A 25884-nucleotide genomic window follows, 5' to 3' on the forward strand; every position below is an offset into this window, starting at 1 on the left:
CTAATTACCTGCTAATTAATACCGCTTAAGCTTCGCCTTTAGGAGTGGAATGCGACAGCGTGTTGTAGCGCTGCCAGGGAGTCCACGGAACGCCACCACCCGTACGGAACGCCACCACCCATTTTTGAAGAAAGGAAATGGCGCAGTAATTCTCTGTCATCTCGGTGGACACCCGAACCGCACCGTACAGGAAGGGAGGAAATGAGAGTGAAAGAAGAAATAAGAAAGAGGCGCCGTAATGAAGAAAGTGAAAATTGTATTTTAGGACAGGAAATTACGCAGTAACTGTCTCACACTCGCTCCTCACGCATGCGCAGTTGGGGCTGTCCGGGGCTCCGCGAAATCGCTAACACCTAGCGATATAGTGTTGCTTCCGCAACAAAAGGGAGGAGTCTATCTTCTAGTGCACTCCCCAATTGAGGCAGGGTATGTTGCCCAAGCCAGGTGGTAGATTTCCACCCCAAAAATATGGAACACAACGTCCCTCTTTAAAACATTGCAGGTACTTACATTTTAACCGGGGTTTTATTCTCCGCCGATTGCTAATCTTTATGCCTAGGTGCCAAGCTTTTAGTGTCTTTATGCCCAACAATTCTGCACAACAGCATCAGAACGCAATTTTTATATATTATAAGATTTCACTATAACAATCAATACATCCGCCGATCTCTCGTCGACAGGCTTTCATTTTTTTGCTGTTAACGTTATTTGTACCGTCAGACGCGTTCCCCATTGGTTTTGTATGGCAGTCTTTACTGCTCCATGCAAGCGATGGAGAAAATTTCAAAAGAATGATTTTGCTACACACCGGAAGAGTAGAAACAGTAGCTTGAAATTTTCCAGTATTCAAAGTTTTTGTCCAATAATGTTGGACATGCCATTGCTAACTACATCATGTTGCTGAGCTTTCAGGTGGATATATACCTCCATTTCCAACTGTAAGTATTCCGTATATTAAGTGATCTAAATCTACCCCGGGACTTGTGCAGTATACACTGCCCCTAAAAGGGCTCCTTGATTCCATAGAGGTAAATGAACGCAGGAAAATCTGAGTAGATTGTGCAATCGCGTTTACAAACTCATAAAGAATTCTTTGCCCCGAATATTGACTCTTAATGCTCACATTTGATTTGACTATAGTTCATGCGTGGTAGGGTTACTCGTTGAACTGTGTTTCAATAAAATCCCAGTTGGCAGTATCATTAAAAACTTAGTACACTAGACACTGGCTGGATGCCCAGTTGCGCGTCCAGCTTAGCGTCTTGTGCACACCTTTGCTTTGTGTTGGGTATTTTGTTGCGAAAGCAACACTACGCGAGTCGCCGAGCCATTTCGCGGAGCTGACTAAAGGCCATACTGCGCATGCGCGAGGAGCAGTGACGCCACACGGCGCACAATTGGCGCGCCGCCGCCGTCGCTGCGCGGGTATAGCGCGGGTGACTGAGAAGTGCCGCCGCCGCGCTCGCCAGTTGCGCATGCGCGGTAGCGGCGCATAGCTAGCGTGCCGGGGCCGCCGCCGCCGCTGCCGCGCGCTCTCCATCGCCTCTCTCTCTCTCTTCTCGCTGATTTCGCAATCCTCCAGGTTTAACCAGAGCTAAACCACTGCCAATTTTTTTAACAGGGCTAGTTGGTAGTTCATCGTGCAGGAAGCCGCGTCAGACTCGTTACTAGAAGGTGAAGGCATGCACAAAGCAATGACTGGACAGGTGAATCGTATTCTCTTAATTGACACATTGCAGAATACGCAGCGACTGTCGGGTCGTTCTTTTTTATACGGCTTCGTCAATTTAGTAAGCAGCCTGGCGCAGTTTCTTGTACTATACAGAGGGACTAAATTCAAGTACCCACCACCACACAAAGCCCTCACGAGGGAGGAAGCAGTCGGCTGGCGTAGGCTACAAACAAACTCCTTCCCCAACTTGTACATCTATAACAAGATGTCACCAACACAATACAGAGCAAACTGCCCCTGGTGCGGCGACACACCCACACTATACCACATCACATGGGAGTGCGAACGAAATAAAGCATTCCACCAACACGAATTCCCGAGTGCGGAGCAATGGGAGAGCCGGCTCACCAGCAGCGAGCTCGCAGCCCAAAGGGCCTTAGTGCGGCACGCTACTGATGCAGCGCGACTCAGTGGAGCCCTGGACTAGGGGCCCAACCTTGCTGAAGAGAAGCCTCAAGTCGCCGGCGCCACGAAAGACGACGGAGGCTTCGAATCCGCGAATCTCTTAAAAGATCTAAATAAAAGTTTTCTACTACTACTTCTTGCACGACACCTTTTTAGGTGGCTTTGCATGTTCTGCATCTTGCCCACAACTCAACCCTGTTGTACTGAAGCAGCTCTAAAGACGGGTTCTCTGGCAGTGTTGGAAATCCTGTAAGGTCATCTTCGGATCAGAAAAGGTTCATTTCAAAGAGAGTGCCGTCGTGCTTCAACAAGGCAAACAGCATCAGTCTTGAACGCTAACCGAAATGAGCGTAAATAGTGTCAGAATGAAATAGTAAACTTGAACAAAAAAGTGCTTTTTACCGTATTTTAGCCTTAAATTACATAGTGAGGTGCTCCTACTAAACATTTAAAGGACGGTACGTTGCATAAGGCTATTTAATGAGATTTATTTGAAGACGTTTATTCGGAACACGTTAATTTAAGCGAGAAAATAATTTTTGCAAATATTTTTCTCCAAAACTAATATGAAGAGCGCTTACCGCACTGTTATCGTTATGTGTTGGCAATGCGTAGCATTAGCAGCTGTTGATGCCCTGACCGGAACTGACTCTCTAGCGGTCCAGTGACGTCATTTCCTTCCAGCCAATGGGAATGTTCTAGTCTGGTGACGTCACATCTATCCAGCTAATCAGCGCATTTAGCTTCCGACGACACATTTTTTTTTTTCCAATGAGGTTTGTAATGTTATCGCATTAAAATTGTGCGTGGTCACGGCGACACAGGAAAAACTAGGTTTTTTGGGGACATCGCTTGAGGTGATTCTCATCTGGACTTGCTAGCTTTTATCACGAAAATGTTGGCCAGCTAACGGTGCGGAAATTTTCCGATCGAGATCCACATGCAGAAGTGATGTGGCCCTTATACGCCGGCAGAGCTTGGTTGTGATTCCTTCAAGGAAAACTGTTCATAGCACCACTATCCGCCTCAAGTTCAAGATTCTTGAAAAGAAAAAAGTATTGGAATATTTTAAGGTAAGATATGGATGCATGGATGCATGGATGCATGGATGGATGGATGGATGGATGGATGGATGGATGGATGGATGGATGGATGGATGGATGGATGGATGGATGGATGGATGGATGGATGGATGGATGGATGGATGGATGGATGGATGGATGGATGGATGGATGGATGGATGGATGGATGGATGGATGGATGGATGGATGGATGGATGGATGGATGGATGGATGGATGGACGGATGGACGGATGGACGGATGGACGGACGGACGGACGGACGGACGGACGGACGGACGGACGGACGGACGGACGGACGGACGGACGGACGGACGGACGGACGGACGGACGGACGGACGGACGGACGGACGGACGGACGGACGGACGGACGGACGGACGGACGGACGGACGGACGGACGGACGGACGGACGGACGGACGGACGGACGGACGGACGGACGGACGGACGGACGGACGGACGGACGGACGGACGGACGGACGGACGGACGGACGGACGGACGGACGGACGGACGGACGGACGGACGGACGGACGGACGGACGGACGGACGGACGGACGGACGGACGGACGGACGGACGGACGGACGGACGGACGGACGGACGGACGGACGGACGGACGGACGGACGGACGGACGGACGGACGGACGGACGGACGGACGGACGGACGGACGGACGGACGGACGGACGGACGGACGGACGGACGGACGGACGGACGGACGGACGGACGGACGGACGGACGGACGGACGGACGGACGGACGGACGGACGGACGGACGGACGGACGGACGGACGGACGGACGGACGGACGGACGGACGGACGGACGACATCTACATAGACTGCCTCGTTGTACTTCCCGTACTTAGTATGTAAAGCTTTGGCTCTTGCCTTCCTGCGGTCCTCGTGATGTATTGGATGCATGTTCTTGGGCAAAGGTTTTATGTACAAGCCCTTGTGCATTTCCCGCCTCATCTGAATTTTCGTGTCACCGGCTGGAACGTCAACTCCATCGCCGACCCTTTCCAATACGTCCCTTCCTGGTTTTGTTTTTGAAATCCTACCAAGCTGCATCACCATGTGCGCCTCCCGTAGTTCTTCTAGGGTGCTGTGCACCCCTAATCCCAGCAGCCTTTCGGTAGACGCATTGTGAGGCAACCCAAGGGCCGCTTTATACGCCTGCCTAATCGTAGCCTCCACCTTGCGTTTCTCCGTCGCGTCCAACTTCAAATAAGGCGTCGCATACACTATTATACTCAGCACAAACGCCTGCACTAGCTTACACAAGTCCTTTTCCTTAACACCTCTCTTACGATTGGCGATTCTTCTGATTAGCCGCACGGTAGCATTGACCGTATATTCATCTTAAAAGCAGCGCGATACACAGGACGAGAGAAAGAAACAAGAGACGACACGAGCGCAAACACGACGACATTGCGCTCGTGTCGTCTCTTGTTTCTTTCTCTCGTCCTGTGTATCGCGCTGCTTTTAAGATGAATCCGTTCCAACTTGCCCAGTTTTCTGTTCTAGTTAACCACATTTCTTGTACAATGGGTTCTTTTCATTCTTTGCGCTCGTGTCGTCTCTTGTTTCTTTCTCTCGTCCTGTGTATCGCGCTGCTTTTAAGATGAATCCGTTCCAACTTGCCCAGTTTTCTGTTCTAGTTGACCGTATATTTAAGCCTTTGCAAGGACTCGCTATTCTTCCTTTTAGTCTGCAGATACATACCCAGGATCCTGATCGTTTGGGCCTCAGCGACCGGTACTCCCCCCACTTTCACCTCTAAAGGTGGTGGCGGCACATAGTGCCTCGCATGTATCCCTCTTGGTTTATCCGTCAGCACAAAAAGCTCGGACTTGGGCTGAGAGCACGAGAGTCCTGCTTCCCCTGCTAGCTCCTCCACAATATCCACCGCCTGCTGTGGAGTTTCTTCCAATTGTGCGTCAATGCCTCTTGTTACCCATAGAGTAATGTCATCCGCATAAAATGTATGTTTATGGAAATATTGAAGTTATTGATCCATTCTTCCGATACTAGCGAAATCTTTCTTTTAAACTTCTTGCACCGCTCGCATCGAGTAGTTAGGACTGCCATAAAAAAAAAAAACAATGGTAAAAATCTTTGAAGGTAGCAAAAACCGTAATAGGAAAAGAATTAAATCTTGCCGAGAGGAGATGTGCGAATGTGTTGATGTTTTGTAGTGAAATCTTATGATGAAAAAATGGCGTTCATAAGCAATTTCCAGTCGAAAAATGCTCTTGTCCTGAATTTTTGGGCATATTCGCATTGCAATATTCCTGCCAGAAGATGCAAACGTAACAACAGGATGCTGGGCCTCTTGGTATTAATGCGATACCTTTAGAAACCTCACCAGGAAGAAATGACTAGCTGGAGGAAAGTGACGTCACCAGAACGGAGCATTACCATTTGCTGGAAGAAAGGGTCGTTACTTCCGGTAAAGACATTACCAGCTGCTGATGCTATCGCACTGCCATCAAATAATGAATTTAGGAGTCCCTCTGAATTTTTTCTATGACCCGCGTAACTTTCTCAGTGCCCTTCGCATAGCCAGTAACATCTAATGGCCATTGTTCATCGCTCTCGCACTTGCGAAATTGTAAAGTTTAAATGACAAACCTCTTCAAGATTCTCTGCTGCCGTGACTTCAACACAAGGAACGAAGAAACGGTACTGCTGACTGACGCAGGTCCTGCTACCGGTACATGTCCGAGCCGGTACAGCTGAAGGACGCTCTGAAAGAGGCGCACGAACTGCTCGAAATCACCGAGCTCATGAATGCCGCCACCTTCTTCGCCGTCGTTCGCTACCTGGTGCGCCAAGTGATGCAGGTGCGGCGCTCTGCTCAGTGATGCCTTGACACCCCAAGCAGCGCAATTAATCGGCCCAGTGTTGGAAACATATTGGCAAAGACCAGTCCTACGAAGGACCAATGTAACACCAACCATCTTCAATGTTGGGCTCATTACCTGCGCTGCGTGGGACGCGGGCCCGGTGACCCGGGTCGCAGCGAAAAAGAGTTCAATGGCCGACCGACTCGCACATCGAAAAGGAGCGGAGAGCACTGGTCTTTCGCGAAACGTCGTCAGAAGCTTCGAAAGCTGGACAGCATTCTGTCTTATGCTAAATATTGCTCCTTGATCCCACCTGAAGTCCATCCTCGTCGAGGTGTCGTATTATATTGTGACGAAGACGAAGCTGGCAGTGGCGCGGGACGGAGCGCCATTTTCCGTAATCCATTTCGCGTCCATTCTGTCCTCTGTCAGTGGTCACTCAGATATACCTGCGAGTATCAAGCGTCTGTGAAAAGCGGTCTGGTCATTGGTTGGTTGGCGACCGGACCTTACCATTGGCTGAATTTGGATGCAATATGTAGCCAATGGTGGGGTGCATGGCAGCGTTCTGTAAACAGCAGGCGACCGGAACTGATCACTGGCTGTCATTGGCTGCGATATGCAGCCAATGGTGAGGTCCGGTCGCCGACCGCCCAATGGCCGGGTCGCCTCCCAATGGGCACTGAAACGCCACTGGACGTCTACAGGACGTCTCAAACGTCCCTAGGACATTCAAGAGAGTTTTAGTGCCCATTAAGTTGCACAGACACTTGAAAGTGTTCTATGTCTGCATATATGTGTGGACAGTTTGGGCACTGAGGTGTGGAAGTGCACCGGTACAGATAAAGTTTGGCTGGTGTGCGTAGGAGATTAAACTGAATTCGGCGAAGAATGCGAGCTTCACGGATCGGTAAGGATGGGTGGTGTGGTGGTGGTAAATCAGCTCAGACCGATTTCTGCCGCATGTAGTATTCATCGACAGTGTGTCTGTAAGCCCTGACCGCCTGCTCCGTCGGTGGGCTCGTCCATGGTATCCCCGGCGCCCGGTGTATAGTATCGCAGGCAAGCTGGTGAGCCAGCTCATTGCCGGGGATGCCCATGTGACCAGGGATCCACCGAAGGGTCGCCGGTCGTGGGCTTCCCAAGCAGCACACCAACAATGGACCGACGCTGGCATAACGCTGGTCAAAACCGGCTCGAAAGTCGTACCGACGTCGGCATTGGGGCAAAAAGTTACTTTTTCCAACCTTGGCCTGATGTTCGGGCCAAGACTGGACCTATCTAACTACCAACACTGAACCGACATTCATGCCACTATCAGACCACTGTTCAGCCGCTCTACCAACACTGAACCGACATTCATGCCACTATCAGACCACTGTTCAGCCGCTCTACCAACACTGAACCGACATTCATGCCACTATCAGACCACTGTTCAGCCGCTCTACCAACACTGAACCTTGATTGCGAATATTGACAAGTGCTTGCTCACTGATTATATTGTATTCTGTCACTGCTTATATTGTATTCTCGCGCATGTGATTTGCTTGGCGGCATATGACTGGTACACTATTATGTCAGTCACGCATGTAAGTGTGGACTGCATTCTTTCTGGCCGCCAGGGAGGTATTTATACCTTCTGGCATCCAATAAACTTCAGTTGTGAGTCAGCGCTGTGTGGTGCCCCTTCTTCATCTCTGTCCTGTCGTTTGCGCTGTAGTTATGAATAGTCATTATCTTAAAAGCATCTACATATGCTTTTACTAATCGCACATTCTTACCCGCCCCCTGTGAGTGTCTAATATGTAAGTAGAAACTCGTCTGGCCGCCTTAGGTGAGTTCCCGCTGACATAAAGTTGACTTCCGGCGTATGACTAGAAGATAACGCCACGCACGAGTGGAAGGGATTCTGCTTTCCACCTTTGCTCGAACTCTGTCGTCTCGTCACTGCAGATCGGTGTGTTCACCCTCTTCAAGACCATGTTCGTGTACGAGAACGGGCGCACTGTGCTGTTCATGGGCCGAGGATACTCGCTGAAAGACAAGCTCACCATCCCTTTCGGCACCACTGAGGCCCGCAGCCGCTTCGAGCAAATCTTCAGGGTAGGGGCATAATCTTGTCTGGACCTTATACCGGTGGCTGTCAGTATTGTCTTGCAGTTTTCGCATCCTGATTCACCAACATCTTCATAATAGGCATATCATACAATTGTATTCTTTAGGATAAGGTCATCAGGCATACCATGCTATTATATGCCAATCGCGATGGACATTAGAACGCGCTGCTCAAGTGTGTCATCACAGTATGCGCATCACGCGTCCCCATAGCCTGTGTCGTCAGCCTGACTGCGCCCACTGCAAGGCAAATGCCTCTCCCATGTCTCTCCATTTAACCCTGTCCTTTGACAGCTACGCCCACCGTGTCCCCGCAAACTTCTTATTCTCATCCGCCCACCTAACTTTCTGCCGCCCCCTGCTACGTTTGCCTTCTCTTGGAATCCACTCCGTTACCCTTAATAACCACTGGTTATCTTGCCTTCGCATTAAATGCCCTGCCCAAGCCCATTTCTTCCTCTTGATTTCGACTAGGATGTCATTAACCCGCGTTTGTTTCCTCACCCACTCTGCCCGCTTCCGGTCTGTTAACGTTACACCTATCATTTTTCTTTCCATAGCTTGCTGCGTTGTCCTTAACTTAAGCAGAACCTTTTTTTGTTGGCCTCCACGTTTCTGCCCCATAGGTGAGTACCGGTAAGATTCAGCTGTTGTGTACTTTTCTCTTGAGGCATGTTACCTTGTTTGGTAACATAGGTAGGTAGGTAGGAAAGACTTTTATTGCTCTAGAAAGGTGCTAGTAGCAGACGAGAAAGAAGAGGTCCATCTTCCTTCTTCTCACAGGGTCGGTGCCCCTATTCCAAGCTATAACATCCTCACCGAGCGTATAGTCTTCATGCTCGTCAGGCATGTCGTCAGAATCTGGTCATCATAGTGCTCATAAAGCGTATCACGACGATATGCTTATTGTGAGGTCATCATGACATGCTCATCAAGTATATCATTGCAATGTGCTCGTCATGTTGCTCATCAAGCGTATGTTTAATAGGCATATCATCCAATTGTGTTCTTTAGGATAAGCTCATAAGCCATACCATGAAAATATGCTAGTCGTGCTGGCCATCAGAATGCGCTTCTCAATTGTGTACCATCACAGTATGCGCACCACGCTATTTATCAGGACATGCTGATAAAGCATAAACTCATTAGGCAGGCTCATATCAGGCGGTACTGCCTAATGAGGGCCAAAGATTTGGACCAAGGTAATTTGGCGTAACGTTGATTAGCATGCCGACTTTGTCATCGAATGCGTGAAGTTATCGATGCCTAGTAAATGCATTCAAACTTCGGTTTCAAAACCCTTTGCATGTATGCATGTATGGCTTACCACGTTTTGTTGCCATGTGCAGTCGGGGACAAAAGTCTGCGGACCACGTGTTCCTCAAACGAAGCCGATAGCTCTGCTATATATTAGCAGGCAGCTGGAGACCACACATGTGGAGGCGGAAGTCAAGAATTTGTTCTTTCTTCACCACAAATGTGGTCTCCAGCCAATAATAGATCTATCGGCTTCGTTTGAGAAACACGTGGTCCACAGACTTTTGTCCCCGACTGTACAAAACGGTAGTGCCACTAAAAAAACCTTTATGCGGTTGGGCCTTAGGAACCGGAAAAGGGAAGTCCACTGTTGCCTTGCGTTGTCACGCGTATTTCTCTTAGTGGATACATGTCTAGCAGCTAGGCGGCCTTGGAATGTCCCTGTGCAGGCTAGAATCACGGTCTTGGCCTCGGTTGAATACTGCGCCTAAAGGCTGGTGGCTATTGCTTTGAGGGCACACCCTTTGCTGCAGTGCTTATGGGCCACCTTCGTCTACTTTGATGCGTTAGCATGAGACGCCTATGATGCTAACAAGCGTCGTCGGCGTAAAACTCGTCCATTTGCGGAAGGGAAGTGACGTCACGAAACTGGTCATCACCAGACCAGAAGTGACGTGATTTCATGTAACGGCGTCCACAACTTCTAATGCTATCGCACTGTCAACACGTAATGTAATTAGGTGTCCTTGTGAATTTCTTTTTCTCTCACAAAAGCTTCGAAGTTTCTCGGAAAACAGCTTATAAGAGAAGTTGACTCATAAAAGGACATCCCTTCGTGTGACCCAGTGTCTCCCATAACGAGAGGCTCTTTGGCGGATCTCAAAAGCATCCGAAATTTAATTCTTTTATTTTGGAGGCTAAATGCGTTTTAATATCAGGATTTATCGCTACGACGGGAACCCGTATAGCTTTGCAGGAGTGCTCAAAGTTCCGGTACGACGGCAGTAAAGATTTTCATTGCAGCCACAAAAACCAGAACTTATGCTTTCTGTGACAAGGTTTTAGTTCCCAGCAAGTAGTTTGGTTGAGAAAGAAAAATTGCATGCCGTTTTCAAATTCAGAGCAAATCTTCTGGTTTTCGTGGTTTTTCTCATTTTACTTGGTCTCTTCCTGCACTCCTAAAGTATTGGCTCCGGCGCGAAAACGTGACGGCCGAACTGGACCTGCTGGCGGACATGGACGACAAGGTCAATGCCATCTTCAGCGGCCTTCCATCCAAGGAGGAGCAGCGGCCCTTCCAGGGTGTCGTGTCCGGACTGGTCACCGACGTGTCGGCCGAACAGTGGCTTCTCGCCATCAAGGGCACGCACCGTGAGAGCTTGGTACTTGAGCTCGCGGACACCATCATCGTCGAGGGCAACGACCTTTTCAGGAAGGCCATGCAGGTAAAATACCAAAGACCTAAGAAGTTTGAAGTTTATTCTCAGTTTCTTCAAACAGAAACTGCAGCACCACGAACAAAAGGTGCGTCCTTGCACCCGACTAGGTCCAGGGTCTCATGCAACCTGTACGAAGGGCAAACAGCGCGGTACAGATGAAATTGTTTTCTCCACTCAAATATACAAATCAAAAATGGAAAGATACTACAGTAATGAGCGCTCAGAAAGTTAAACAAATTAAAAATGAAAAAAAAATGGAAAGAATGTAGCCAGTACCCCTAGAAAAACATGTGCGGTGCTTCTAAGGCATATCGGCAAAAAAAAAGGATTGCACTTAAGTGTGGATAAGAGCGGAAATGCGAGGGCCTTTACCTCTCCATTCTTCCTCCGTCCATTTATTATTATTACTTTTAAATTTCGGTTTTGTTTCTATCTTTTTTTAATGTTTGCTTTCAGATCACTGCGGCAACCCGCATTGGAGCAATGTGAAAGAGAAACGTCCACACACTATAGACGCCATGGCTATTCTGACGTCCAAGTGCTATATCGACGTCCATGGCTATCGCAACGTCTGTGTTTTTGGCGTTTAGTTAACTAATTACTCCACATCAACCAAATCTGGAATGTATCGAGATTTTCTCACCCTCTACCTAATGCAATCAAACTTTTTTTACATATCTTTATAGAACATGATTGTGCGGACAAAATTTGCGGACACTTTTTTATGACGCGTATATAGCCATATAGTGCTCTCGCATTAAAAAAATGTGTCGGTAATAAATTTTCATAACTCCGCCGAGATTGGACTGTGGTTGGCGTTCCACATAAATTAATTTGGTCCATGTATAAACCAGTCTTGTTCGAGGTAAAAAGAGAAACACACACACACACACACACACACACACACACACACACACACACACACACAACACACACAACACACACAACACACACAACACACACACACACACACACACACACAACACACACAACACACACACACACACACACACACACACACACGCACACGCACACGCACACGCACACGCACACGCACACGCACACACACACACACACACACACACACACACACACACACACACACACACACACACACACACACACACACACACATGCCGCCGCGGTGGCTCAGTTGCTATGGTGCTCGGCTGCTGACCCAAAGGACGCGGGTTCGATCCCGGCCGCGGCGGCTGGAATTTCTTTGGAGGAGAAATTCTAGAGGCCCGTGTACTGTGCGATGTCAGTGCACGTTAAAGAACCCCAGGTGGTCGAAATTTCCGGAGCCCTCCACTACGGCGTCTCTCATGGCCTTAGCCGCTTTGGGACGTTAAACCCCATAAACCAAACCAAACCACACACACACACACACACACACACACACACACACACACACACACACACACACACACACACACACACACACACGACAGGGTACGGGACGAGCGCTAGTCAGCCCATGTGTAGCCAAAAAATGGGATGCCTAACTCGTAATTTTTTATCTGTTTCTAAACACAACTGTAGGTTATTTGCGACACTTGTATTTACCACACTGACGTTGTGATGCGCCACGCATTTGCAATGAGCAAAAGAAACTGTTCTCGAACAGCGTCGTTATATTTTCGCGTCTCGAAGACTTGTCTAGAATATTCCTTGAAGGCCGTGTATCGCTAGCCAAGCACCTGCAGTTTATTAACTATGAATTCCTGCAAAGTTGAGGACGGAAAGCTGGGTGAGTTGATTTGTCATTCACGCGGTTCGGCAAGCAGCACGACAGCAAACCGAGGATTACACAGCAATGGTCATTTCTGCTCGCTCTTCGTAAACATTTCCTCTGCTACTATGGTGCTTAAACTTCAAGAAGCAGTGCCGCAATTTATCTTCCTACTGCCGTTTCCCCCCTGGTTTATGGCTAGCTGCAAGGCCCTGTTTGCTCGTCAGCGCAACTCGAAATCCACCTTTTTTCACAAGGCCTCTCTGCGCATGGGCGCCTTCCGGCTCCAGCTCCCACGGAGGAAGGAAAACTCGAGAGGCCCTCGCTGCAGTGTTCTAGAAGCCTAGAGCACTGTACCCTCGCCATCCGAGCTGCACGCCAAAAAGTGTTCGAGAAGTCATGCGCTTTTGCAAGGACTACTGGGAATCATTGGCCGACGGCGCAGCCAATAGTAACGCTGGTCGCCGCGGCATCGTCTGCTCTAATGCCTACTGCGCATGTGTGCTGAGAAGGCGGCCAAGTAGGGGGGGGGGGGGGGGGGTAGGGAGGAGCCGGCTGCAAAAAATGTCCCGAAACCGCCTTTACTGAGTTCTTTCCTTCCTCCATGTCCACCTCCACTGATTGAAAATAAAACCGTCAGCTGCTACTGTGCATGCGCAGTTCATGGTAGTGACAAGCACGTGCGACAGATGGCGGCAGCTGTCAAGCACACACACTTGCCACCTCGCAGGCGCCGCTGGCTCCTCGTGGAACCACCCCTCTAGCCCGGCCATGAACCATACGGCATGGTGCCTATCGCACCTGCGTTTGTATTCAACCAATAGCAGACGTATTTTCGCCACTTCCCAGAGGGCGCCACATGTTGTGAGAAAGGAGGACTGCGGCGGTTACATGATCTGCGCTCTCTCGTTCTCCGGTGCGCACACAGATTGTGGTGGACTACGGCTTGAAGAAGGCGGCTTTCTACCTGGCCACCAACCTAGAGGCCGACGTGGTGTACATCCTCTCCATACAGGGCAAGATAGCGCAGTCCGAAGCGGCCAAAGCGTTCTACTGCCTCCAGTTCACCTACAAGTGCTTGACGCTCACGTGGGCTTATCTGGCCGCCCGGTACCTCGCCGCAGCCCCAAGCATTGCCGTGCTCCTCGACATCCTCGCAGCTATCCAAGATAATATCGACGGGTCGGAGGACACGTTCACATGGATGGAGGTGCGTCCGTATTTATAGTGTGGCAACATAGCGGCGAGGCACAGCTATCCGGTGACCTCTGCATGTACAACAGAACTGTGCTGCGGTCCAATTTCGATGAAGGCGAAATTCTAGAGGCCCGTGTACTGTGCGATGTTAGTGCACGTTAAAGAACCTCAGGTGGTTGAAGTTCCCAGAGCCCTTCACCACGGCGTCCCTCATAGCCTGAGTCGCTTTGGGACGTTAAAACCCCACAAACCAAACTAAACCAAACCTCCTCATGTACAGTATGTGTCGTACTTGGAGGGAACATGAGAAATGATTAAACAGACTCTTAACTCGAGAGAAGTATAGTTTTCACCGCTAAGCGATAACAAGGCGCAGATAACGCTTAGGAGTTACTCTCTATTGTCTATAGCAGTATAAGTTTAGGTATATAGATGTGGGTTTCACGTAACAAAGCGATTAAGCCTGAGGGACGCCGTAGTGAATGCCTCCGGAAATTTCGACCACCTGGGGTTCTTTAACGCGCTCTGACATCGCACAGTACGCGGGCCTCTAGAATTTCGCCTCCATCGTAATTTGACCGCCGCGACCGGAATCGAATAGGAGTACTTGAGTTACGTGCTATACTAATTATCCCGAAATATAACCGCTGTAATTCGCTGCTCTCTAAATGAATTTCAAAAAACGTTATCCGCCAGAACGAACTCACTCCTGCCTGATCTTCTATGGTGCGTGAACTGCCATCTAACAGAAATAAAACACAACTCAGACTAAATCTGCTCGTACATGGGACTGCAAGAAAATGGCTGCTTCCTTCCTCGAGCAGAGCTCGTCTTTGGCCGTTTTTGCTGGGAACGTGTGGACGAACCCGGGTCGCTGGTGGAACGGCAGTGGATGCAGCGTAAAAAAGGCAGCAGCTGCTAACACTGGGCCACGGTCCGCGGCGTCCTGCATTGCTCCGCTGGCTAATAGCAACAGTGAACGAAATCAGCTTTTTAATGTTTTACTATTTTGATACATTCCATGTATCAAAATTGTAGAGCTCATAAATTTTTTCGTGGGATAAGCTTTTTGTTTAGGTAACAGGAAACGTTTAAGCAGTGGACTACTTTTTCCTTGTGGAGGAATTATGTGCGCGGAGGCTGAATGTGGGCGGAGCTTCACTACAGTCTCCAGTTGTATCCGACTATAGCGAGAGTAAAATTTTTTTGCAGTTGGCCTTTAATTAGGAATCCCTTAAGCGTTGGTAAAATTTATTTGCAATTTGTCGTTAATTATTGCTCCCTCTAAGCGTCGGCCTTAAAGGGCGAATGCTACACACTAACCTTGAAAAATGGTTCTGGCCACATTTCGTGAACGTTTCCCTTGATCCACACTCGTTTGCTGATTCGCCATTCGCTCATATTCGCCATGTTGAATGTACACCCGCCGTGGTGGCTCAGTGGTTACGGCGCTCCGGCCTCGGCAGTCGAATTTCGATGGACAGGCAGACGGACAGACAGGCAGGTATGATAGGGTAGGGTAGGGTAGGGTGGGTAGGTGGCAGGCAGGTAGGTAGGTAGGCAGGCAGGCAGATACTAATGGCACCAACGGCCGTTACCACCTTCAGGTCCACTGGCTAGCAAACAGGCACTCACCAGCTAGCGTCAGCAAATGGCAAATGAGCCATAGTGTATGCTCCAGCTCGCTGCGGTCGTGTCAGTCTGTAATGGGAAGTTTCGGGTGCAGAAGTCCACCACGCGGAAGAAGACGGCCGAGGAGCTGCACAAGGTATCGCTGCACGTGATCGCGGGCAGGCGCTTCAATGCGTCGAACGTGGACTACAACAAGCCAGACGTGAAACTCGACGAGAGCCAAAAGTTCCTCAAGGTCCTCGTGGCAGCGCTCAGGCTGCATCACGGCGTCATGGCCGCCAATCCACCCACGCGCCTCGAGTTGCTGATCTCGGAGCTCCAGTTCAAAGGCACGCTATCCCACGTCTCCAGTGCGAACTACATCGTGGTGCCCACGCTCTACCAGGTGCGTATAGGTCGTCCGGGAAGGCGGTCCGTGGTGCCGGGAGCATGTCTTGTTGCCATAGTAACGCTCTACGCGGAAACTATAGCAATTCAGTCTAGATCACAGCGCTGCGTTAGCATTTGCAGCAAAGATTTGTAATCTTTACATGCTCATGCTCAAAGTCGCCGGCACGCGGTTTTATCTCTTTGTAACAAGACATGCGACTGCAGTCGGATACAACTCGAGAACGAAGCGACAGACGCCCCTCAGAGCAGACCCTCCAACCACTGGCGTCGAGCGATTTTCATGACGCCGCGGTTAATTCGTTTAAGTTGTGGTTATTCGCCATTCATCTGCCACACCCTGCGGTTTTAGGCTAGCTGGTCCAAGGGGATCGATCAAAGCGGAGAGGGAGGGAATCGCTCAAGGCGCAGAGACGATCGGCGCCGTTGGCCGCAGGGCCTCCTTTGAGGGGCATTTGCCGCTTCGTTCTTCACTTGTATCCTACCATAGGTTTAGCTCAAATGACCGTATCTACGGGTGTCACGACTGCTGCTATATTATCCGAGATTGTTGCAGTTTATTTTGTCGATTTATCTGGAGTGTTCTTTGTCAGCTTTAAATTCAGCACGGGTGAGAGCAGCGGTGATTCCGGTGAGACGACCGCGGGAGCACGTTTGCTGCTATCGCCGCCGCCGAGTTCAATTCTTTGCGGGCGCGAGTCAACCAAGTAAAGTTTTTCTTTTGGAAGCCTCTGAATGTCTTCATGAAACTTCAATCGCCACCATGTGGCAATATCTATTGGCACACTTTTCACAGGACAAAGGCTCCACTTGGCGCAGTTACACAGCGCAGCTAACGTCTACCCTCGCTCAGCAAAACGCTGCTGCAACCGGCCATAACCAAAGTAGGCACTCATTCGGCAGTAGCTAGTATTCCTCTAAAATGGCGAAGTTTGGAAATTGTCCACAACGCTAACGTTTCATGAGCAGCGCCAGTGCCTTAGTTTAAGCCGCCGCGGTGGTTCAGTGGTTATGGCACTAGGCTGCTGACCCGAAAGACGCGGGTTCGATCCCGGCCGCAGCGGTCGAATTTCGATGGAGGCGAAATTACAAAGACTCGTGTACTGTGAGATGACAGTGCACGTTAAAGAAACCAAGGTGGTCGAATTTTCTGGAGACCTTCATTACGGCATCTCTCATAGCCTGAGTCGCTTTGGGACGCTAAACACTCGCAAACTAAACTAAATTAAGGTACTGGTTTGGTTTGGTCTGGTTTATGGGGTTTAACGTCCCAAAGCGACTCAGGCTATGAGGGACGCCGTAGTGAAGGGCTCCGGAAATTTCGACCACCTGGGGTTTTTTAACGTGCACAGACATCGCACAGCACACGCGGGCCTCTAGAAATTCGCCTCCATAGAAATTCGGCCGCCGCAGCCGGTATCGAACCCGCGTCTTTCCGGTCAGCAGCCGAGCACCGTAACCACCGAGCCACCGCGGCGGCGCAACCTGATGGATGGATGGAAAACTTAATTACGCAAGCGAGTTTGGACCGTGCAAGGTCTCAGGGCCACCGCACAGCCCTCACATTACGCGTATGTGTCCAGGCCACGTAGGGCCATGGCACTGGCAGCCCGGTTCACACAGTGAAGTTGCGTGTCCGGGTCCTGCGACGCAAGGAGGGCCTCCCATTCCTCCCATGTACCGATGGCGGGCTGTCCTTGCGGGGTAGGATCGGCAGTGCAGCCGAGGAGGATGTCGTCTAGGGTGGCGTGCGATTCTCCGCAGAGAGTGCACTCTGGGGAAACATGGCGGAAGGATAGAAGCTGAGGGGTAGGAAGAGTTCGGGTCTGGAGTCGCCTCCAGAGGATTTGTTGGGAGTGGGATACGCGGGGTTGGGGAGAGGGGTAGAGTCGACGGGCAAGGCGTGCTTGTTGAGTCAGTTCTGAGAACGTTTGTGCCCGCTCCCTCGAGAAATCCCGGCTGGGGTCGCCATTTGCCCGGCAAATAAGTCCTCGGGCTATGTTATCGGCGGCCTCATTTCCAGGATTGCCAGAGTGAGCCGGCTCCCACACGAGCTCAATACGGCTTTCGGAATTTAGGGTGCACATTCTCAATATCTGCCACGCGGGGGATGGAAGCGTCCGCGGGCGAAGTTAAGAATGGCTGTTTTTGAATCGCTAACTATATAAGCCGCATTGGTTTCGGCAATGGCTATTGCTATAGCTGCTTCCTCTGCTTCTTCCGGGGTACAAGGGGGGTTTATGAAATGGGTAAGTGGGGGGGGCTGCTGGATGGTAAGCCACAGCTACTGAATGGTCTGGACCACACGCGGCGTCCACCAAGCGAACATCCTCTGAAGTGCCATATTCTTTATGGAGAGCTTGTGCTCGCGCGACTCGGCGGGATTGATGGTATTCAGGGTGGACATTCTTAGAAAGGGGTTTGAGGATAAGCGCGGTGTGTATGGCGCGAGGGAGAGAGATGAAGTCTGTAGTGTGTGCGGGTATGCGAATTCCCAGAGAATCCAGTATATATCGTCCGGTTTCCGTGCCAGCCAGACGAAGGTACTGTGTGTAGCGATGTGCATCTATAAGTTCTTGTATAGTGTTGTGCATTCCTAATTTTAAGAGCCTGTCCGTGCTAGTGCTCTTCTTTAGGTTTAGCGCTGCTTTGGTAGCCATACGGATTAGAGCATTGATCTTATCTTTAGCCGCACAGGAGAGGTTCAGGTAAGGAGTGGCGTAAAGAATGCGACTAAGCACAAAGGCATGCAGCACCTTGAGATTGTCTGCTTCGTCAAGACCGGCTCGTGAATGTGAAACCCTTCTAAGAAGATGGATGACGGAGTAAGTGGACTGTTTTAGTGCTTTCAGGGTAAGGTTGGTTTCCCCGTGTCCTGTAAGTGTACGCCAAGGATGCGTAGGGTAGGTGTTTGCGGTATGGGAGTGTCATGCAGGTAAATCGTGATGGGGGAGGTAGGTACGCGCCGCGGGCGGATTATAAGGAGTGCTGACTTTGTGGGGGAGCATTCAAGCCCAATGTTTGCCGCGTGAGTAGCTATAGTTGTGGCGGCTTCCTGAAGGGTGGATTCTATGTCGCCATCCGAGCCGTATGTGGTCCAAACCGTTATATCATCCGCGGTAATTGTGTTTCCTAAGTGCGGGATGAGGCTGAGAGCCTTGGCCAGGGGTATTAGGGTGAGGTTGAAGAGGAAGGGAGATAACACCACCCCTTTCGGGGTACCAATGTTACCAAGCGTGAAGGAGGGGGTCTGCATATCATCTATATGCAGGGAGGCGGTGCGACCGTTTAAGAAGGCCCGGATATAGTTGTAGGTCTTAGGCCCCAACTGCAGCTCTTGGACGCCCTGCAGGATGGCGCTGTGCGTAACTTTGTCGAATGCTTTGGTGAGGTTGACTGCCAGGATTGCTCTGGTGTGATGTAACACGTCATTGAGGATATCGTGTGAAATCTGCAGCAGAGCGTCCTGTGCCGAGAGATGGGTTCGAAATCCTACCATAGTATGGGGATAGAGTCCATGGGATTCCATGTGTTGCGTGAGACGGGTGAGGATGACATGCTCAAACAGTTTGCCCAGGCACGAAGTAAGCGAAATGGGATGGAGATTTTGTGCATTAATTAGCTTATTTGGTTTAGGGATGAAACTTATTTTCCCGTGCTTCCATTCAGCAGGTAGCGCCCCCATTTCCCAGCACTCATTAAAGTAGTCGGTGAGAACGGAAATTGAACGGTCATCTAGATTTCTGAGCATGACATTTGTGATTTGGTTCTCTCCAGGGGTTGAGTTTCGGAGCTTGATAAGGGCTGCTCTGACTTCAACCTCCATAATGGGGGCGTCGAGGGAGGGTTGACCGGAGCCTACATAGTCGGGATATGATACAGCTTGGCCCACAGTGGTATAAGTTGATTGAAGTTGGCGTAACAATGCTTGATGATTTTGTCGATTTTGATGGGTAAGTCTTTTGAGTGTAAGCCGAATTTGCTTTTTAGAAGGGTAGCGGATCGGGCTAGTTGGTGCAGATTTGACATTTTTTAGATTTAGATTCGGTGCAGATTTAGATTCGGTGGGGTCTATCATATGTCGTAGAAGATTCCATGCCCTGGTGGAGGAGAGATTACCTCGTAACCCGTCACATAATTGGTGCCAGTTACATTTAATGAGTGCGGCACTGTGCTCTTCTATTTGTTTTTGTAGTTGCGCCAATTTTAGCTTAAGTTTCCGATTCTGTTTCTGGGTTTTCCAGCTTGCAAGGATGCTGTTTTGAGCTTGGATTAGGTGCGCTAAGCGACTATCTGCAACGAGAGTCTCGGGGGTGGCGTCTAACTTTTGCGTGAATGCCTGGACATCCTGTTTCAGCTCTGTCATCCATGTGTGGAGGTTGAAGGGGGAATCAAATGTTTTGGCCTCTGTGCTTTCGAAGATTATCCCAGCTGGTAATTCGGACACGGTAGTTTTTAGCTTTTTTGGCGAAGTCAAGCTGTATATTTATGATATAATGGTCACTGCCCAGGGCCTCATTTGAGTTCGTCCAGACCGGCGTGGGACGGTTGCGACCAAGAGTAAGATCTGGGCTAGTGTCGGCAGTGACACTACTGCCGATTCTTGTAGGTATGCTCAGATCATTATATATAAACAGGACGTGCATCTGAAGGGTGTTGCGCAATTCCGCTCCTCTCTTATTAGTGCGTGTGTACCCCCAGTCTGCATGTGCGCAGTTGAAGTCAACTAATATAATGAGTGGGTCCTTTTTTGCAGCGTCGGAGGCGGCTTTAATGAGAGAGATTAAATCTGAGACCAGCTGCCGCAGAAGGAGGTAACAATTGAGGATGAAGAGGGGATGATATCTGTGAGTGGAGGGGATTAATTCTAGGAATGTGTGAGCTACCGGCAGGGTTAGTACATGACAAGTGTATGGTCAAATTGTTGGAGATACGTGGTAACCCTGGGGTTTGGAGTGATGTCAGAGGGTACCAGAGCGTATCCTGGCAGCGATAAATTTGTGCCAGCATCCTGAAGTGCTACTGTATCAGGGGATGTGGAGGAATCAGAGAGGAGCTGCTGCAGGGGGTCTCGTTTGCGACGAAACCCCCTGCAGTTCCATTGTAGGATGCTTAATTGGAGATTATTGCCCATCAACTGGGCCATGCTGGAGGGGGGGGGGGGGGGAATGGGAGCAGCTATGGGGTTGCTAGCTGGGATATGTGAAAACATTCCAGCAATTATTTGTGGAATTTGTTGCAGAATGGCAGTGGTTACCTGACTGATAATCGTTTCTGTAAGGTTAGTGATGGCGGCTTCAATGTAATTTTGAGTCTGAGCCAGAATACTGGCTTGGAGCTGTTGGGCAAAGTTTTTATGCGTAGCATATTGCAATCACTCAGTTCAGCCCTTGGGCGCGGCCGGGCAGCCACCAAACCACGTGACGTGACGTCATGACAGCCGGAGGAAAAACCGTAGGCAAAGATGATGGCGATTCTTGGTGAGAATTGCAAACAGTAAAAAAACAAAAAAAAACAAAAAAGAAAAAGCAAACAAAGAAGAAACAAAAAAGGAAAAAAAGGGGAAAAAAAGAACGGCTGAGCATGGTGGCGGTTGCCACCGCCCCGTTTCAAAGGGGGCGCTCCTATCCATCCATCCATCCATCCACCCATCCACCCACCCACCCACCCACCCATCCATCCATCCATCCATCCATCCATCCATCCATCCATCCATCCATCCATCCATCCATCCATCCATCCATCCATCCATCCATCCATCCATCCATCCATCCATCCATCCATCCATCCATCCATCCATCCATCCATCCATCCATCCATCCATCCATCCATCCATCCATCCATCCATCCATCCATCCATCCATCCATCCATCCATCCATCCATCCATCCATCCATCCATCCATCCATCCATCCATCCATCCATCCATCCATCCATCCATCCATCCATCCATCCATCCATCCGCCCGCCCGCCCGCCCGCCCGCCCGCCCGCCCGCCCGCCCGCCCGCTCGCCCGCCCGCCCGCTTGCCCGCCCGCCCGTCCGTCCGTCCGTCCGTCCGTCCGTCCGTCCGTCCGTCCGTCCGTCCGTCCGTCCGTCCGTCCATCCATCCATCCATCCATCCATCCATCTATACGTCACGGAGGAAAAGCTGCTGAGAAAATCGAGTGCCGCCAAGCAATACCTCGCGCAAAAAGACCGCGCAATATGCAACGCATTCTTGGCTTAACCAAGCTAAGCCTGGGCATCTTTTTTAATTTAGAATCCATGTCTGGAATGTCGTCTGGTCTGTGTTTCTTTTGAGGGGGGGATGTGGAGGGTTGGGGTGTTGGTGAAGAGGTTTGGGATGTTGGTGAAGGAGCAGGTGGAGAAACGGTAGGAGGGATAGAATTAACGGCTGCCCTAAGATGCCTTACCTCTTCCCACAGGAGAGCTATCTCTTCCTCCCGCTGTGAGGTTTGGGGTGTACTGGTGGGTTTGGTCCAGGCTCGCTGGCGATCTTGACGCGGCACTAGCGGTGGAAAGTCCTTTGGCGTGGGCACTGGTTGCTTGGGTTTCGGCGCGGTCTGTCTACGAGGTGGAGGGGTCCTGGCTTTGCATGAGCTTGTGCCGGTAAGGTGGGAACCACCACACAGAATGCAGTTTGGCGTGCATGGGGTCTCTTGAGGGGTGTGCTTCTCGCCACACCGCGGGCAGATTCCAGCCTTCGGGAGAGGGCACACGTCGTACCTGTGTCCAGGTTTCCTGCAGTTTGTGCAGGCGTCGGGGCTGCCCTTGTATTTGGTGCAGCGGTGTACCACACATACGTATTCTATTGTGTGAGGCACGGGACCTGAGGCAAAGGTTATTAGGATGGACGCTGTTTTTCGCATGCGTCGGGCCGCTATAATGTTAGCCTCCGGGTTTCTGTACTGCAAGTCACTAAGGATTTGGTCAGGTGTCTCATTCCATGTACGCCCGGTAAATAACACCCTTGACTGCCGCTGGGGGGGGCCGCGATGTACGCGGCTACCGGGTGCAGCCTGAAAGGCGATATAACTGTCTCAATCTCAGTGGACAACTAACCGAGAAGGGATGAAGATGAATGAGGGTATGAGCGGTGATCGCGCAGTAACTCTCTCATATCTCGGTGGACGCTCAACCGTGCCGTGGAGGGAGAGATGAATGATTGAGTGTCCACCGATGAGTGAGACAGTCACTTTTTATGCGTAGCATATTGCAATCACTCAGTTCAGCCCTTGGGCGCGGCCGGGCAGCCACCAAACCACGTGACGTGACGTCACCAAACCACGTGAAAAAAAGAAAAAAAAGGCAAAAAGACGGCTGAGCATGGTGGCGGTTGCCACCGCCCCGTTTCAAAGGGGGCGCTCCTATCCATCCATCCATCCATACATACATATACGTCACGGAGGAAAAGCTGCTGAGAAAATCGAGTGCCGCCAAGCATTTAAAGGACTTAAAGGAAGGGCTTGCACGCGCAGTACACTCTTCGAAAGAACACTATTTTAATACAGTGCTTCCAAATTTCATTGTAGAGGAACCAAAAAAGTTTTGGAATTATATAAGCGAAAAAAAGAAACCAGTGTCGCAAATTTTGGTTGATGGTTCTGTAGTTACCGATCACGGGGATATTGCGCATCACTTCAATGAGTACTTTCACAGTGTGTTTTCAAAATCCGGTGCTTGTACATCCAGTGACGCAGTGTTTGACCTCTGTGATGTAAATTTTGTTTCATACCCTGGCGTAGTCTCAAAGCTACTGAATTTAAAAACTAAATCATCATGTGGTCCCGACAACCTTCCTAACGTCTTCCTGAAGCGATATGCTGAATCTGTTGCAAAGTTTCTAGTTATTATATTTCGTATTTCATTACTTCATGGACGCCTACCGAGCGACTGGAAGATAGCCAGGGTTGTGCCTATACACAAGAAAGGTGACCGTGCATTATTACAAAATTACCGTCCAATATCACTTACATCATCATGTTGTAAACTAATCGAACATATTATTGCCAACCAGATTAATGAATTTTTAGATGCGCACGCAGTCCTCTCTAATTTCCAGCACGGGTTCAGAAAAGGATACTCAACAATTACACAACTAGTGACAGTTATACATTCACTCGCTTCATGTCTTGATAACACCGGCCAGATTGATGCAATATTTCTTGACTTCAGCAAAGCTTTCGATAGGGTTCCCCATGACAAACTGATATTAAAACTCAGACGCATTGGCCTCCCGGAAATTTTGATCATATGGATATCAAATTATTTAACCAATCGCTACCAATTTGTCGCAGTTAATGAGCAACAATCAGGTTGCCTTCCAGTCGGCTCTGGCGTGCCTCAAGGAAGTGTGCTGGGGCCATTATTATTTTTATTGTATATTAATGACATTACCACTGAACTTGATCCGAATGTGCAAATCAGGTTGTTTGCGGATGATTGTGTGCTCTTTCATGAAATAACTTCAATTGACGACCAAATCCATCTTAACTCCTCTCTTGCTAAGATTTTTGAATGGTGTGAAACGTGGGACATGCAACTTAACACTGATAAGACCGTCTTTCTTCGCTTCTCTCGCAAAAAAGCTCCTCTTTCTTTTAACTACAGGCTAGGTTCATCGCCTTTGCTGGAAGAGACTAAATATAAGTATTTGGGTGTCACACTTACTAACACTTTATCATGGAATTTACATATAGATAACATCTGCTCTTCTGCACTCCGCAAACTATACTTCTTAAGACATAAGCTTAAAACTTCTCCCCCTAGCGTAAAATTACTTGCTTACAATTCACTGATTAGACCGAAACTCGAATACGCATGTGTTGTCTGGGACCCGTTTACTAAACACAATATCACCCGCCTAGAAAAGGTACAGAGAAAAGCTGTAAGGTTTATTTACTCTAAATTTTCCCCGTATGACTCACCCTCTGAAATAATGCAGGTTAATGGTATTCAATGTCTTGCACAACGAAGAAAAAATTTACGTTTGGAATTTGTTTACTTGCTTTGGAAACAAGAATTAGCTATTAACCCTGCCCCATATCTGTCGCTTTCAACGTCGAGGTATACACGCCACCATCATCCTAATTCTCTGACGCCGTATTTTGCACGAACAGATTTATTCAAGTTTTCATTTTTTCCTCGCACAGTAACGGACTGGAATGATTCTTTATTGCCTTTCGCCACACTTTGATGTTTACTAACTTTGTTATTATTGTTTTGTTTGTCATTTTACCCACCCTGCTTGGACCTGTATAAGGTTTGCAGTATTCAATAAAGAAAGAAGAAAGAAATACCTCGCGCAAAAAGACCGCGCAATATGCAACGCATTCTTGGCTTAACCAAGCTAAGCCTGGACATCTTTTTTCTTTTCGAAATCTAATTCCAAAGCCGCGTTTCGATGAAAGCGAAACGCCAAGGCGCCCTGCGTGCTGTGCGATATGTCAGTGCACGCTAAATATCCCCATGTGGCCGAAATTATTCCGGAACCGTCCACTGCGGCACCTCTACCTTCCCTTACGGTGCGGTTCGGGTGTCCACAGAAATGTGAGACAATACTTACGTAAACCTATACTATACTTACGTTTACCTATACTTACGTAAAAAAACAAAAAAAAAAAACTAGCCGGTGAAAGCGGCACAAATTGTGCAGAAAGATGTGCAGCACCTGGGGTGGGTCCACGCCACTAGTGCTGGGCCTCTTGTCACAGCTTATCGCTGGTGCACGCACTAAAAACGCCCAAAAGATTATCAGCAAAGTGAAAAATTCCAGTCCAGCTTTAAAATATTATGCTCTCAGCGGGCCGATTTGTTGCATATTTGCAGTAATTGAAGTCTTTGAAAAATAGAGCGTGTATAAATGGCCATAATAAGAGGTATGTTTGCACGCCTGCGCGTGTTCTACAGGTTCACGGTAAGCATCGATACCGCATAAAATGGATAGTAAGCGGTCTGCCACGCTGTTGATTTCTGAGGAAGAGAAACATGGTGCAGGGAGCTTCGCGCATCCCCGTGAATACCCGAGCAGCGCCGTACGCGAAAATTGCCCTAATGCGAAATTTA

The 25884-nt window shown here is 49.4% G+C and overlaps 1 protein-coding gene across 1 annotated transcript in view; it reads left to right on the plus strand.

The window, feature by feature from the left end:
- Positions 1 to 5915: 5915 nt before the first annotated feature.
- LOC149331240 (uncharacterized) overlaps positions 5916 to 25884 on the plus strand; it is a 29574-nt gene continuing 9605 nt past the window's right edge. The window contains exons 1-5 of the mRNA XM_089555435.1: positions 5916 to 6056; positions 8013 to 8162; positions 10616 to 10876; positions 13531 to 13812; positions 15526 to 15816. Of these exons, the coding sequence (XP_089411561.1) occupies positions 5931 to 6056; positions 8013 to 8162; positions 10616 to 10876; positions 13531 to 13812; positions 15526 to 15816 (1110 nt within the window). The 5' untranslated portion in view covers positions 5916 to 5930. The remainder of the gene's footprint in view (positions 6057 to 8012; positions 8163 to 10615; positions 10877 to 13530; positions 13813 to 15525; positions 15817 to 25884) is intronic.

Source organism: Amblyomma mixtum, chromosome 8, assembly GCF_055824585.1.
Source record: "Amblyomma mixtum isolate Tamu chromosome 8, ASM5582458v1, whole genome shotgun sequence".
In the NCBI taxonomy this organism is placed as follows: Eukaryota; Metazoa; Arthropoda; class Arachnida; order Ixodida; family Ixodidae; genus Amblyomma; species Amblyomma mixtum.